The sequence below is a fragment of the Carcharhinus amblyrhynchos genome, chromosome 6 (assembly GCF_965287045.1).
Source record: "Carcharhinus amblyrhynchos chromosome 6, sCarAmb.v2.hapA, whole genome shotgun sequence".
Taxonomy (NCBI): Eukaryota; Metazoa; Chordata; class Chondrichthyes; order Carcharhiniformes; family Carcharhinidae; genus Carcharhinus; species Carcharhinus amblyrhynchos.
In genome coordinates this window covers 11,582,780-11,599,982 of record NC_137329.1, presented here as the reverse complement: position 1 = coordinate 11,599,982, position 17,203 = coordinate 11,582,780, and the positions used below count along the sequence as shown (strand labels likewise).

Genomic DNA, 17,203 nt, shown 5'->3' with positions numbered 1-17,203 from the left:
TTCCCTGTGTCTAAGTGGGCTTCCTCTGGGTGCTCCAGTTTCCCCCCCATAGTCCAAAGATGTGCAGGTTAGATGGCTTGGTAAATTGCCCCTTGGGGTTAGAGGGACTAGCTGGGGTAAATGCATGAAGTTATGGGGATAGGGCCTGGGTGGGATTGTGGTCGGTGCAGACTCGATGGGCTGAATGGCTTCCTTCTGCACTGTAAGGGTTCTATGGATTCTATAATTGAGGCAACCAGAAATCTGCCTTGTTCATGACCCCCCCACTTGAGTGAGACCTCTATGGTCTAATTGATCCCGGGCTGGTTTGCAACACATTCAGAATTGGTTTTCAAGCTGTCATTCACATTTCAGTCCAAAGAAACTGATTTAAAGTAGCTTCAACTAAAGTTATAATCCTGATTATATTTACATTTAAGGGAGGCAATGGCTTATGGTATTATCGCTAGATTATTAATCCAGAAACTCAACTAATGTTCTGGGGACCCAGATTCGCATCCTGTCACAGCAAATGGTGGAATTTGTGTTCAAGAAAATAAAACCTGGAATTATGAATCTACCGTGGAACCATTGTCAACTGTCGGAAAAACTCATCTGGTTCATTAACGTCCTTTAGGGAAGGAAATCCACTGCCCTTACCCGGTCTGGCCTGCATTTGACCCCAAAGCCACAGCAATGTGGTTGATTCTCCAAGGGCAACTAGGGATGGGCAATAAATGCTGGCCAGCCAGTGACGCCCATGTCCCACGAATGAAAATAATAGTGATATTATACGTATTGAAAGATTTTTATTTTTTGTACTGCTTGCCTTATTGTTCAATAACAAGACAGAAGGTGTAACCATCCAGAGAAGGTGCATTCCTCCCCACAATTGCATGCACGCTGTCACCACTGCGTTTAATGTATGCTCTCCTTTCACTGCCCCGCTCCTTCACCTACGCCCCGAATGAATTCCATTCATTAACCTAGTTGACTGCTGTATAACCCTAAAGAATGGCTTCTTTGTGTGACCTAACATGCAAATCTCTCCTTGATGCACTCATTAGGTACTAAGCACCACAACAGAGACTGCATCTCTCATCCATGGTCTGCCTAAGGGGGTAAGCAGCCATCGTTACATAAGTCAGTCTGCATGTGGGTGTTTGCATGTTGTGCATGCTCGAGCATTGTGAACCGATTTGTAAAAGTAGTGCATGTTATGCCCATAGAACACTGTTTGTCTGTGTTTTTTGCCCTCCAGTATGTTGAAACTTGGCTGTTACTAGGAAGTCACGGTTAGCTTGTTGGTCGGGATTTTCGTCCCAAGCTCGGGCTCACAAGGTCGGCAGATTTCTTGGTTCGGCAAACACAATGTTTAAAAATAGCCACCCTCAGGATGTAAAGAATTCCAAGGTCCTATTCTGTCCCTCAAATCAGCATCAGCAGAACAGATTACCTGCTCACTGTCACGCGGCTCTTTGTAAGAGTTTGCCGTATGTAAATTGATTGTCACGTTTCTTACATTACAACAGTGGGAACACTCCAAAAAATACCTCCATGGCTGTAAAGTACTTTGGGGTGCCCTGCGGGTGTAAGAGATGCTATATTAAATGCAAGTCTTGTTTTTTCTGAGTGGTAGCATAAACACATGATAGCAAGCCTGCATTGCTTTGTCTCAAATGAAATTCACAATCACTTCCGATGTTATTTGAACTGCCAACTTACTGTTGTCTGTTTTTCAGTACTACACTAAGTCGAGTGTGTTTCCTGTTAATTTACAGCCTGTGCTGAAATCTGACTGATTTGTTGGAAGTTAATTGTCGGTGGTGTAATCACGAGAAAAGTCTTAATTCACTCGTACTGTGCACTCCGTGTTTCAAGAAATAAGCATTTAAGCAGTTTAAGATATTTCTAAGTGAGAACAGCAAGGACAGCACTTTTGACCGTCCCACCTCACTCTTCTTAATGTCAGAAAAAGAAAAACTGAGAATCTGGAAGTCCAAAATGAACATTGGAAATGCTTGGGTTCAGTTAACATTTAAACATTGAGGCTACCTCGTTGAATGCTCTTAAGACAAAGATTTTTTTTGAACAGTAAAGGAATGGGATGGCACGGGTTCAATTCCTGGTTTGGGTCACTGTCTGTGTGGAGTTTGCATGTTCTCTCCGTGTCTGCCTGGGTTTTCTCTGGCTGCTCCAGTTTCCTCCCATGCTCCAAAGATGTGTAGGTTAGGTGGATTGGCTGTGCTAAATTGCCCTTTAATGTTAGGGAGACTAGCTAGGATAAATGCATGGGTTATGGGGTTAGGGCCTGGATGGGTTTGTGGTCGGTGCAGACTTGATGGGCTGAATGGCCTCCTTCTGCATGGTAGGATTCTGTGATTCTAGTGTTGATGGTGAGCGGGTGGGTAAGTGGAGCTGAGTCCATGAAATGATCAGCCATGATCTTATTGAATGGTGGAGCAGGCTCGAGGGGCCAGATGGCCAACTCCTGCTCCTAGTCCAATGTTCTTATTAAAGGAAAAAGCTAGGTTTGCAATTTGGGTGGAAACTTCTGACCAATCTCAAATATTTGGGAGAAAATTCCTTTTTTACAACTGCCCAGAACAAAATTGACCTTCTGCTTAGTAACTGGAGCTGAGTGTGAATGTGCAGCTACTGTTCTTAATGTCAGCTATACTTGACAATATAAACTCGCAGGTTTATCTTGCTTGGCGGCAAGACAAAGCAAAGCAATGTTTGACTGAGTTGTAGAGGAGTTGCTGCTGCTTCTCCAGCTCTGCTTCTGTCTGTTATCTACTGTTGAATGGCACTGATTTCTCCAGCCATCCATGCTGGTGGGATCACCTGGTCCAGCTAAAGGCGCACCCCTACCGCGGGTCTCCTGGTGACATGGGGTGCAGTCATTGACACTGGTGGGACCAGAAGATCCTCACTGCTGATGAACAGCATGCCACCTCCCACCAGGAGAAAGACACTGTGGGAAGATCAGGGAATCCCCTTTTAGTATGTGAATAAGACGAATGAAATAGACCAGAGTAGTCAAAGCAACTCTCCTTGTGTTAAAAGGCCTAATGCCCAGCAGGAGGGACAACAGATTACTTCATGAGTACACTTGCGGCACAACAACACTAAAGCAACATTCTGTGGAAAATGGAAATCCTGAAGTAAGAACAGAAAATGTTAGAAAAATCATTAGTCAGGCTGTAGAGAGAGATGCTGAGTGCTTACAACATCTTCTATTTTTAATAGATATGCTTGCCACTTCCCCAAGAGACAGCTCTTAATCTTGGTTTTTGTCTAGCATGGATTGATTGCTCATTTTCATAGAGAACCTGTCCACGGGCAGAGAGTTTCTTTGGAACTGAAACCAGTTGTCTTGTATTGGTTAGCGTGCACAGATTTAATATCAGGTTTAGCTTTGAGTCACAGCGTGTTGATCATTGGAGGACAGAAAAGCAGACTTGTCATGTCCCATCCGCACAAACCAATGTGATGTGCCATTTGTCCGATGTATATAAGCTAAATCTACGTGGCCAGTTAACTTTACAGTTTGAATGAATAGTGAGACAGGCATTGAAACAGGATATTCTTTAGAAGAAAACATCCTTTTCACAATGTTATTTGATGAGTTATATCATTTCCTCTTGAAGTTTATTTATTCATAGAATCATTAGAAACTATGGCACAGAGACAGGCCCTTCAGCTCAAACTTGTCCATGCCGACCAAAATGCCCATCTAACCTAATCCCATTTGCCTGCATTTGGCCCATATCCCTCTAAATCTTTCCTATCCATGTACCTGTCCAAATGTCTTTTTAAGTGTTGTCAATGTCCCTGCCTCAACCACTTCCTCTGGCAGCTCATTCCACATGCATACACCCTCTACCAACCTGAAGATGCTCCTCAGGTTCCCATTAATTCTCTCCCCACTTAACTTAAACCTGTGCCCTCGAGTTCTCGATTTCCCATCCCTAGTTTTAAAAAAAACCTGAGTGCATTCACCGTATCTATGCCTCTCATCATCTTATACACCCCTATAAGATCACCTTCAGCCTCCTAAGCCCCAGAGGAAAAAAATCCTAGCCTGTCCAATCTCCCCCTGTAACTCAGTCTCTTAAGTCCTGGCAACATCCTTGTAAATCTCTTCTGTACTCTCTCCGGTTTAATAACATCTTTCCTACAGCAAGGCGACCAAAACTGAACACAATTAATTCTCCAGGTGCAGCCTCACCAATGCCGTGCCACAAATAGGTTTACATTAACACTGTAATGAAGTTACTATGAAAGCCCCCTAGTCGCCACACTCCGGCGCCCGTTCGAGTACACTGAGGGAGAATTTAGCACGGTCAATGCACCTGTCCAGCACGTCTCCCAGACAGTGGGAGGAAACTGGAACATCTGGAGGGACAACATGCAGACATAGGGGAGAATGTGCAGGCTGTGCACAGACAGTGACCCAAGCCTTGAATCAAACCCAGGTCCCTGGAACTGTGAGGCAGCAATGCTGATCACTGTGCCACCATGGCGCTCACATCTCTGTGTAGGCTTCCAATACAAGATGAACAATTAGGATGTGAATTTCCTTTGCTTTCATTTCAAATTGCGCGTTGAAAGCTATTTTTCACAATGTTGAACTGACCTGTTCATGTCCTTGGCACCCGATGCATGGATTCCATGCAGCCAACAGTGATGTCAGAGAAAAATTGTTGATCTCACTGAAGCTGCCAACTAATAGAGTCCATTTCTTAAAAAATGTTTCTCATTGTGTCCAGCCTCAGCTAGTCTGCTGACAGTGACCTTTCAACACTAACATGGTTGGTACAACAGTATAGCTTTACATGACAACTGGGATTCATGCCAGGAGGTGCTTCTTTCATTTAAACAAACAGACAAAGAAATTAACAAATCTCACATGTTCTGATCTAAGATGTTTAATGTCGGGATATTACTGCTTCACCCAGGCAATATTAATAATAGCTAACTGGAGAAATGAGAATCCTTTATTTCACTGACTGCCAATAAGTGGCCTAGTGATGTTATCGTTAGCTGAGTTTCTACATTAATAATCTAATGTTCTGGGGACTCGGGTTCGAATCCCACCACGGCACATGGCGGAATTCATATTCTATAAAAGTATCTGGAATTAAAAATCTACTTATCACCATTGTTGATTGTCAAACAAACCCATCTGATTCACTAAAGTTTAAAGCTTTAAAGTTTAAAGTCCTTTTTAGGGAAGGAAATCTGCCATCCTTACCTGGTCCAGCTTACATGTGACTCCAGACCAACAGCAATGTGGTTGATTCTCAACTGCCCTCAGGCCGCTAGGGATGGGCAATGAATGATGGGCAGAGAGCAATGCTCATATCCTATGAATGAATAGAAATAAATAAATACGTTCAGAGAAACAATTCCAGCTGTGAAATATTTTTAACTGAATTGGTTTCTGGTCGAGTCATTGAACCCACAAGCAAACCTATTTGTGGCAGACCAGTCTCTGTTCACTGCAGCAGGATGGGAAAGTCTCGCTGGTGTGAATGGCAAGACAATCCCACCCCTTAACTCTGCTTCTTTCATCACAGATGCAGCAGGACCTGCTGAGTATTTCCAGCATTTTCTGCTGGATTTTTTGGGGGGTTTCTTTAATTTGCAATTGGGCTTCATAACCTTTGTCTTGTTTTACAAACAAATACGTTAGGAATATATACTAGGTCCTTGAACAACAGAGGTGACCAATTGAGTGGAGATGCTTCATCCTCCACAATCTTTTGTGTAATGGAGGAAGGGATTGGGAGTAGACTGGGATAAGGATGTCAAAGTAATGTCATTATTGACATGATAAAGTCAATGGGGCACCTTCTTCTGAAGATTTGGGCTTCAGTTAAGCATGCCCTGCGCGCATTGGTGGAAAATGGTTGGCAAGAAGGAGAGAGACTAAGGACAAAGAGAACATTTTCTATTGGCGAGATGCGATAAGGGATGTCCCTCATTTTACTGGGCTTTGGATTTTCACAAAACCGATTATTGTCGAAAAGTAACAGTTTTAGCTTAATGCTCAGTCATTAAGTCCATTCTACAAAGCTCATGAGATAGATAACTCCAAAAATTCAAGCCTTCTGAATGGAGTCATTTCTCCTCATCGCCATCCAATTCCTAATTGGTGGCACAGTGGTTAGCACGGCTGCCTCAGTGCCAGGGACCCGGGTTCGATTCCCGGCTTGGCCACTATCTGTACGGAGTCTTCACGTTCTCCCCTTGTCTGCGTGGGTTTCCTCCGGGTGCTCTGCTTTCCTTCCACAGTCTGAATGACGCGCTGGTTAGGGTGCATTGACCATGCTAAATTCTCCCTCGGTGTACCCGAACAAGTGCCGGAGTGTGGCTACTAGGGGACTTTCGCAGTAATTTCATTGCAGTATTAATGTAAGCCTACTTGTGACACTAAAATAAATTCTGAACCATGCCCCTGGTTCTGGACTTTCATCATCGAGTCCTGTCAAGCCTCCTTAGAACTTTCTAACACAGATCTTCTAGGGAGTAGCAGTTATCAGGCTCCCACTCCACTTGCACTTTTCCCCACCTCAGTGCTACTCCGCATTTCTCGCCAGGTCTCCCAAACCTGGCTTTCCAAGAAATGTGGAACATAACATCCATTGGGATATTCTGTTCCTGCAGTGTCAAGTAAGGGATATGAGAGGGCGTGGTCCCTCCTTTTCTAAGGGCACTAGCTTTCATATGGTATGCTTAGAGGTCCAGTGTGTGTCTTAGAATCAGCGAATCCAACAGAAGGAGGCCATTTGGCCCATCGAATCTGCACCAACCAAAATCCCACCCAGGCCTTATTCACATAACTCCATACATTTACCCTAGCTAATCCCCCTGACACTAAGGGGCAATTTAGCATGACCAATCCACCTAACCCGCACATCTTTGGAGTATGGGAGGAAACCAGGGCATCCAAAGGAAACCCATGCAGACACGGGGAGAATGTGCAAACTCCACACAGAAGGTGACCCAAGCCGGGAATCGAACCCGGATCCCTGGTGCTGTGATGCAGCAATGCCAACCACTGTGCCACTGCGCTGCCCTTAGTGAATGGATGAATGATGCATGGATAAATGAGTGAATGGATAGAGTGGTGGGTAGATGCAGAGTCAGTTAGCTGAGTGGATGATTAGATAGTCAGGTTGGTGGGTCGTCAAGCCTGGTAGAATTTCTACTTGTCTCTTTTACCCTGTCCACCATCATTGTTTTTCATCTCCTTCTTGGAGTTTGTGTCTATTGCCTATCAATTATTGCCCCTCCCCCACTCCTCACCCTCGCAGTATAACTCTTGTCCTATTTTCCTTGACTTCAGCTCTGACGGAGAATCAGCATCCGGACTTGAAACGTTGGCTGTGTTTTCTTTCCACCGATGCTGTCAGCCCTGCTGAGATTTTCCAGCATTTTCTGTGTTTGAACTTACGAAGCAAGTTGCTTCTCCATACAGCTGGATGGTGTACTGTCCAGGCCATCAGATTAGAGTGTACTGTTACCATTCACTGTAGGGAGTCACTGGAAAAGATTAAAGAGCGGGTCTGTCATCTGACCCTTTAACTTGGAAGAGGTTGTGGTGACATGGTGAGATAAATGGGAACATTTTCCACAGTGTAAACAAGAGGAAAAGGAAGAATATGTCTGTGTGGGTGGCATAGTAGCACAGTGGTTAGCACTAGTGCCTCACAGCGCCAGGGATCCTGGATTCAATTTTGGCCTCGGATCACTGCCTGTGTGGAGTTTGCACATTCTTCCTGTGTCTGCGTGGGTTTCCTCCAGGTGTTTTGGTTTCCCCTCACAGCCCACAGTTGTGTGGGTTAGATTGATTGGCCATGCCAAGTTGACCCTCGTGTCAGGAAGATTAGCAGGGTAAATATATAGGGTTACGGGATAGGGCCTGAGTGGGATTGTGGTCAGTGCAGACTCAATGGGCCGAATAGCCTCCATCTGCACTGTAGGGATTCTAAGTTTTGTTCCAGCAAGTTTTGCTTCAATATTAAGTGCTTGAATGTTTGGCAATATACTAATGGCTATATCCTACCTTCAGACAGTTGTCTGTATGAGTGGTATTATTATTTAGAAACATGGATTTTTAGTGCACGAAATGCCAACATGTTAACTATTTCTGAGACTGGAAGGTAAGGCTGAGCAAGTGGGGAAATTATCTGCTGCTGTGGCCTTTGCCTGTCCATGAATTTGTGTTTGCCATCTGTGGAATTAAATGTTTACAACAGTCATCTACATTGTACAACATTGCATTCATCTAACCAAGTTCAATTGTGCTGTCTCTGTTCTTGTACAAACGAGTAATTGTGTAGCATGTGTTGACTCTTCATGAATTTTGACATAGCATTTATCATTTTACCCCTTTTTTAGCAAGGGAGGGACATACCTGCATCTGCAACTCTTAATCCCCGAGTAGGCAACAGGTACCCCCTGAATGGGACTTTTCGTCAGAAGTTTCATCATTTATTTTCCCTGTGATTCCATTCATTTAGTTTTCCATTGGTCAGAGTGTTGGTGAAACCTGTTTGCTGAAAGCAAGTGAGTTATAAGTGTCAGCCATGGGCCCAACATGCAACCTGAATTGTATACCATGCTGACACTACCTGGATAACACAATGTATAATGCACTAACGTTGGGGCTGTGAACAGCTACATGTGTAGGTGTGATGTCTTTTACTGCACTGTTCTTACTCTTTTTGGTGGTTACTCCACAGATGCAGAGAAAACATGTACTCTTCATGAATAGGCGTTTCAGGGTACTGTATGGTAAAGCACCTGTAGTGTTAAATAATGACGGTGGCTTGGAGGCTGCAATTACTCACCTTTTGTACAGCAGCAGTGTACCTTTTAATGCTCAAAAATTGCTCTTGCTTTTAACAAGGGAATGTTTCTCCTTCCAAATTGTTCCATGAGGTGAATAATTTCCCAACAAGATTTGCCGGTTGTGCCACAATATTGCATTCGTTTCAAGTTGTTAGAATCCCCACAGTGCAGAAGGAGGCCATTCAGCCCATCAAGTCTGCACCGACAACAATCCCATCCAGGCCCTGCCCCCATAACCCAATGAATTTACGCTAGGTCTCCTGACAGTAAGGGTCAATTTAACAAGGACAGTCCACCTAACCCGCACATCTTTGGACATTAAAGGACAAATTAGCCTGGCCAGTCCACCTAACCAGCACATCTTTTGGACTGTGGGAGGAAACCAGGGGGAAACACAGGGAGAACATGCAAACTCCGCACAGACAGTGACCCAAGGCTGGAATTGAACCCAGATTCCTGGTGCTGTGAAGCAGCAGTGCTAACCACTGTGCCACCGTGCCGTGCTATCCATCTGAATACTGCTAAGCACCATTAATTCTATCCTATTTCCTGGATTGATTCCTGCCTAATTTCATTATGTTCAGACAGAAAACTCCTTGAACTATAATAATTGTGATGGTTTATACCTGCTATGTTTCTCAACAGGGGAAATTTGAGACAGAATTCAATTGCGAATTCCAAATGATAAATTTGTGTAAAATTATCCAGGTACTTTGACAGACTTCTAGTTTAATATTTCCACAAATTAGTGGTATGTGGGTACACCCATGTACACCTACTCCTCCATTCATGGTTCTGTTGAAAGCCTTTCTTTGGCACTGATTTAGAGATTGTATTGCTGTGTAATGCTGCAAAGCTTGTTTTGGGATTGGCGTTCTCTTGCAGTTACCGTGCCATCTAACCCAAGGAGCAAACTGCTGCGGCAAAGTCTTCTTTCGCCTGTTGAAATATTCTGCCTACCAAATTCTACCTTGAAACTGGGGCAAGTTGCTTTAGCTTGGAGGAATTGTCTTTGCATGTTTGGAAAATGATTGTTTAACCAGACAACCTAATGTGAAAGGTTATAAAACTGCCTGATGCCTTTTCAGTATTACGCATTCATTGTTCTAAGAGATGGGGCACTTGCGAAGAGTCTGTGCATTTAATGCAAACAATTTTGTTGGAAACCTTAACGTACACTATTTTTCACTAGAAAATAGAAGCATGCTATTTCATGGTCTGTGCTTCAATGATGTGGATATGCTGGCGTTGGACTGGGGTAAACACAGTAAAAAGTCTGACAACACCAGGTTTTAGTCCAACCGATTTATTTGATAGTAAACTCACAAGCTTTCGGGTTAGTCCCTTCATCAGGTGAATGGAGAGTTCTCCATTCACCTGATGAAGGGACTAACCCGAAAGCTTGTGAGTTTACTATCAAATAAATCGGTTGGACTAAAACCTGGTGTTGTCAGACTTTTTACTGTGCTTCAATACCAGAGTTAGGAAAATGCACATTTATGAGGGCGCAGTGTGTGTGTGTGCGTGTACATACTCGAGGGCGCAGTGTGTGTGTGTGCGCGTACATACTCGAGGGCGCAGTGTGTGTGTGCGCGTATATAGTCGAGGGCGCAGTGTGTGTGTGTGTGCGCGTACATACTCGAGGGCGCAGTGTGCATTTTTTTTTCCTACATGTTTTCTCCATATTTTCATTCAGAAATTGAAGACAGAGTGGGAATTGATAGAATTACTGGGTGACATTGTGGAAATATAATGTGATAGAGGAACTATTCTGAACTAGACAGGCTGATTTCCCCAAATCACCATGGCAGATGGTGAAATCATAGAAACCCTATGGTGTAGAAAGAGGCCATTCGGCCCATTGAGTCTGCACCGACCGCAATCCTACCCAGTCCCTACCCCCATATCCCTACGTATTTTACCCACTAATCCTCTAACCTAAACATCTCAGGACACTAAAGGGCAATTTTAGCATGGCCAATCAACCTAACCCTCACATCTTTGGAATGTGCGAGGAAACCAGAGCACCCAGAGGAACCCCAGGCAGACACGAGGAGAATGTGCAAACTCCACACAGACAGTGACCCGAGCCGGGATTCGAACCCAGGTCCCTGGAGCTGTGAAGCAGCAGTGCTACTCTGCCGCCAAAAGTCTGGAACTACAAGCCTACCGATGACCATGAATATATTGTCGATTGTTGTTTTAAAAAAAACCCATCTGTTTCTCTAATGTCCTTTAGGGCAGAAAATCTGCTGTCCTTACTTGGTCTGGACAACATGTAGCTCCAGATCCACAGTGATATGGTTGACTCTTAAATGCTTCCTCAAGGACATTTAGGGATGGACACTAAATGCTGGCCCAGCCAGCAACACCCACATCCTATGCAAGAATCTTTTAAATCAAGTGCTTCCAGAGTGGTGTTCAGTTCATCATCAGCCGACAAACCTTGATTTTCCATTCACTTGCGTTAATAAACAATTCCTTGGCGAGTATTCCTTGCAAGTTCTGTTCCTCACTAGGATTGCTGAATGAAGAAATTTAGCCTGGAATGTCTATGTGTGCGTGTGTCTTTTCAGTGGAATCTGATACACCAACTTCTGGTTCCACCATTTGACATTTCTGGCAAAGCGAAGGCTGCAAATACCTTCATTAAGTTTAAGTTTATTTATTAGTGTCACAAGTAGGGTTACATTAACAGTGCAATGAAGTTACTGCAAAAATCTCTGTGTCACCACACTCCGGTGCCTGTTTGGATACAGGGAGAATTTACTATGGCCGATTAACCTAACCAGCACATCTTTTGGACAATGGGAGGAAACTGGAAGAAACCCACGCAGACACAGGGAGAATGTGCAAACTCCGCACAGACAGTGACCCAAGCCGGGAATTGAACCCCTGACATTGAGAGGCAGCAGTGCTAACCACTGTGCCATCGTGCCAACCAGAAAGTATCATTGGTCCTACACTGAAATTCCTCCAACGTTGTGTAGCACACAACTAGGGATTAAAAAGAGAGTGGAGGAAGCAACGACACAGGCCAGTAAATAGTCATTCAATAAGCCCGTGCTTCAGGGTTGTAGGAACACATTTACCAGAATTCTACTACTCCACCCGCCATGGAATTGGAATGGGAATCTACACACTTTTTAGCCAAATGAAAAGATTCTCTTGAATTTCCTAATTCATTCAGATGCAACAAAGGCTGCAAGGGGGCGGAACGGTGGCGCAGTGGTTAGCGCTGCTGCCTCATAATGCCGAGGACCTGGGTTCGATTTATCAGCTTGGGTGACTGTCTGTGTTCAGTTTGCATGTTCTCCCCGTGTCTGTGTGGGTTTTCTCCGGGTGCTCTGGTTTCCTCCCACAGACCGAAAAACGTGCTGCTTAGGTGCATTAGCCAAGCCAAATTCTCTGTGTACCCGAACAGGTGCCAGAGTGTGATGACATGGGGATTTTCACAGTAACCTCATTGCAATGTTAATGTAAGCCTACTTGTGACACTAATAAATAGATTATTATGGACTGTGCTGGGATTTAAAATACAGTTAGAAGCTAAACTGAGGAAACTATGTCAAAGGTGATTGTTTTTGTTGTGAAGGGAATGTGTTTCAAGTGTTTCTTTTTTTAGTCCTATCTATTCTGCACATTAAACCACTTTCTTGATGAACTAGTTTTGTAAGAACTTTCAATAGGTACACCTGTTGGAAAATGGGAGAACTGGGAAGGTGTTAAATTTATTATTATCCAAATGCACTCCGTAACCTTAAGGCCCATTATCACAGAGACGGATATTAGATAATGTGAGGCAAATCCAGACAAGGAATCCACTTACAGGAGTGAGTGATGCCATCAAAACCGAGAAGGTTCTTTCTGAAGATTTGAAATCATAAAGCTTTGGCTCTATTTTAGCTCATTGGCTCTTGCCACTTTTCACCTAAATTTTACCAGAACAATGTTCACTCAGCCTCACCTTCCTGCTTGGTGTTTTGTTTTGGTTAAAGAGCAACAGCAACGGTTTGCAATTATATAGCAACATTTAATGTAGAAAAACAAATCCTGAGTTGCTTCACAGGGTGCGGGGGTGGGGGTTGGGGTTGTGGGGGGGGGGGGGCAGTGGAGGCGGGGGGGGGGTGCAGGAGGCAGGGCAAGCAGGGGGTTGGAGTCACCAAAAAGGAGAGAGTTAGAAGCAAGAACGGGGGAATGGCCTCCTTCAGGATCCCCCCTCCAACTCCTGATTTAGATCCTTAAATCAAACACAGTTTGCCTGTGAACAAATGTGTGGAATTCTCTACTCCAGAGTGCAGTGAACACCTGAACACCAAACAAATTGAAGGAGGAGATAGGTTTTCCATTAGTTGTGGGCTGAAGGGTTTTGGGGAGCGGGCAAGAAGGCGGTGATAAGACTAAGATGCAATCAGCCATGATCCTGTTGAATGGCGGAGCAGGCTCAAGGGGCTAAGTTACTACCCCTGCTCCAGACATCACCACCAATTCCATCTGTCTCTTCAGCCACTGTCTCAGGCTGTTTGCATTCTTAGTAACCTGTACGATCCCAGGCTGAGCTTCCAACCCTATAACCTTTCCACTGCAATTTGCACTCTGTTTACCTCCCGAATGCCCCTGCCCCCTTATCACCTCCAAACTCAACGAGAGCAAAATCTTTGATTGATAACGTTCTTTAGTCCCCCCGCCCCCCCCCCCAATAAACCTCAGCTCGCCCACCAAGCAACAAGTCCCATTCTTCAATGCTCGTTAACTTACATTGACCTCCCTAGTGCCTTCCTTCTATTTAAAATTCCTTTAAGCCTGCTCCTACCTCTCTCTCTACGTCATCCTCCCAAGAACTCTGGGTTCCTCTGACCCCCCTTTTTTTTTGTGTGTACCCCCACTCTCTCTCTCTCTCTCTCCCATTGTCACCATTCTTCTATCTCCTCTAAGTGGGGAAGGGGGGTGTGTCTTGGAATGTAGCAATAGTCTTAGCTCACACTATTTAGCAATGTTGAACAATGAAGTGTTACTAGCTGGGCAAGTCACTGCAGATGTATGATTAATGCATGGTTTTCTATTCTCTTTCCCAGTGTGAAGTTCCCCTTTTCTGTGTTACCTCTATTATTTGAATGTTATTTGAACTCTGCTGCGGCTGAGCAAACAAATGGCAAGAGCCTTTGCAATGAATTGTCCCTTCAAGCAGTTACAAGCAAATTAATGTTTAGGTCAGTAAATCACCCTGCTGTACACTGGAGAAAGTATTTGAAAGCCAATGTAAATGCCTAGCGTAAAAACAAAAGCATATCTTTAATCCTATTTATCGAGAGAGGACGGTTATCTCAGTCGGCTGGATTGTTGGTTAGTGTTGCAGAGTAATGCCAACAGTTTGGCTTCAGTTCCCGTACTGGCTGAGGTTATTCATGAAGGCCCCGTCTACGCAACCTTGCCCCTTTTCAGCGGTTGCTGCCTCGCAGCGCCATGGACCCGGGTTCAATTCGGGCCTCTGGTGACTGCCTGTGTGAATTTGCACATTCTCCACGTGTCTGCATGGGTTTCCTCCCACAGTCCAAAGATGTGCAGGTTAGGTTGATTTGACCATGATAAATTGCCTCTTCGTGTCAGGGAATTGCCAGGATAAATACGTGAGGTCACAGGGATAGGGCCTGGGTGGGATTGATGTTGGTGCAGGCTTGATGGGCCAAATAGCCTCCTTCTGCATTGTAGGGGATTCTATGATTCTTTCCTGAGATGTGGTGAACCTCAGGTTAAATAAGAACATAAGAACATAAGAAATAGGAGCAGGAGTAGGCCATCTAGCCCTTCGAGCCTGCCCCGCCATTCAATAAGATCATGGCTGATCTGTTGTGGCTCAGTTCCACTTTCCCGCCCTCTCCCCATAACCCTTAATCCCCTCTCTTATCAAGAACCCATCAACCCGCTTCTTAAAAATATTTAGCGAGGCAGCCTCCACCACTTCAACGGGCAGAGAATTCCAGAGATTCACCACCCTTTGAGTGAAGAAGTTCCTCCTCAACTCCGTTCTAAACCGCCTCCCCTTTATCTTGAGGCTGACCACCAGTGGGCTCTCCTGCCTCAATGGGCAGAGCAGTCTATGTCACCTATGGTGACTTTAACATAAGTTTGATTTTTAATTCCCCTAACTTCAGTTGTTATGATAGTCTTTCACCATTCACGTGCCTGGTTATTGCTAAGTCTTTGATTGCAGTGCTGTGCCAGTGTAGCCAAAAATAGAACATGAAAGCAGCTGTAAAGGATTAAACTTAGTTCCTCTTTGTGTGTTCAGTTTTGTTTTATTGAATCCAAGAGTTAAACAGAGGTCCACAGTTTTAAGTCTCAAACAATAGAATCCTACAGTGCAGAAGGAGACCATTCAGCCCATCGAGTCTGCACCAACCACAATCCCACCCAGGCCCTATTCCCATAACCCTATGCATTTGCCCTAGCTAGTCACCCCGGCACTAAGGGGCAATTTAGCACGGCCGATCCACTTAACCCGTGCATCTTTGGAGTGTGGGAGGAAACCGGAGCACCCAGAGGAAACCCATGCAGACAGGGGGAGAAAGTGCGAACGGCAATCAAACAGTGACCCAAACCAAGATAAGTGAATGTGATATTGTGAATAGAATAGGTGCGGGTGAACCAGTTGGGTTTTTCAATATTTTGACTATTTTGTGCGACCTTTTTCCCAGGTTTCTATTTACAGATCTTCCCTTTTTAGCTTGAAATCAAATTCTCATATTACCACCACTGAATCTCCTTTCACTGCATTACTTGGCCAGGTCTCTGGGTTACTGGGCCACCAACATAACCACTACACGACCAAAGTAAATCCTTTCATCAAAAGGATGGAAGTTGAAGAAAAGTACAAAACTGTTAGTTGAATCTGACATTGTGCCAGTTTACAACCACATATACCAACTCAGAATGTCCTTATTGCATTTTAACAACCCAAAACACTATATAAGGTCACCAAATCACATGCCTCACATTATTGTCATGGTTGGCTGCTTTGTATAAAGGTTTGTTTGTTGTTAGAATGCCCAACAATGTATTCTTGATTACTATTGAGCCCATTTGTTCAAAAAAGCTTTACCGTTCTAAATTACCAAATTACCTCCACTTTGGAGCCGGGGGCGGGGAAGGAAATAGTGGTGATTATTGAATCAACATACTGAGCAACATTTCATATTGGATATGAAATCACTTTGAATCCAGAATGCAATATTGGGAAATAGATTTGTGCCTGTGAAGGTGCAAAGCTGAATTTTGGCTTAGCCTAGCACAAGCCAACAGGATGAACTGTTAATGTCACAGTAGAAAATCCTCTGGAAATAGTGATCATAATACGATTAAGTTTAATGTTGACATTGCAAGCAACATTCTCCAAAAACAAACAGGATTATTAAACTTAAAGCCAATTGCATGAATGTGAGGAAACAGCTGACAGATTGGGTTGAGCTTTCGCGTCCGCCCGCCATAGGAATCGGAACAGGCGAGGGACGGATCATGGAAAGGCCTCTTGATCTTGGATGGGATTTTATGGTTTTGGGATGAGTGAGGCTGTAAAATCCCACCCATTAATGCTGTTTCTCTACACAGATGTTGGCTAGAAATTTTCATTCATGCTGGCAGGATCTTCCTGTTCTGCCAGTTTTTAATTTTAATTATTAGTGTCACAAGGAGGTTTATATTAACACTGCAATGACGTTACTGTGAAAATCCCCCAGTCGCCACACTCCGGCACCTGTTCAGGTACACCAAGGGAGAATTCAGCATGGCCAATCCACCTAACCAGTACATCTTTCAGACTGTGGGAGGGAACCAGAGCACCCAAAGGAAACCCACGCAGACACGGGGAGAATGTGCAGACTTTGCACTGTGACCCAATCCCGGTATCAAACCGGGGTCCTTTGAGACAGCAGTACTAACTACTCTGCCAGCTAATGGCACACCCCTACTGCGGCTTTCCCAGAGACGAGGGGTGCATTCAATGGGAAACCTTGTCAAAAATGGTGAGACCAGAAGATCCCACCTGGCTAATGACAGATTGCCTTCACTGCCACGGAGCAATCAGCGGGTTTAGCAAACCCCACCGTCTGTCTGACTTGCTGAATGTGGTAAGAAGTCTCACAACACCAGGTTTAAGTTGTGAGACTTCTTACTGTGTTTACCCCAGTCCAACACCAGCATCTCTACTTGCTGAATGTGTCCAGCAGTTTCTGCTTACAGATTTCCAGCCTCTGCAGTATTTTGATTTTTGTAGATACCGATCTGAGTCTGATTACATCATTGGCATTACGTAGGGACTTTAACTGGTAGTCGTCTTAGCAGAGAAGTCTTTTATAGTGTTCCT

The 17,203-nt window shown here is 44.4% G+C and overlaps 1 protein-coding gene across 7 annotated transcripts in view; it reads left to right on the top strand.

The window, feature by feature from the left end:
* ano5a (anoctamin 5a) overlaps window positions 1–17,203 on the top strand; it is a 163,032-nt gene that overhangs the window by 66,188 nt on the left and 79,641 nt on the right. For 2 of the 7 annotated variants that reach the window (XM_080189903.1, XM_080189902.1), the window contains 2 exons: window positions 1,047–1,100; window positions 8,736–8,777. The exons of 2 other annotated variants lie outside the window; for them this stretch is intronic. In XM_080189903.1, the coding sequence (XP_080046029.1) occupies window positions 1,047–1,100; window positions 8,736–8,777 (96 nt within the window). Of the gene's footprint in view, window positions 1–1,046; window positions 1,101–8,735; window positions 8,788–17,203 lie in introns of all 7 variants that reach the window. 3 more of the 7 variants (XM_080189905.1, XM_080189904.1, XM_080189908.1) reach the window with 3 other exon arrangements.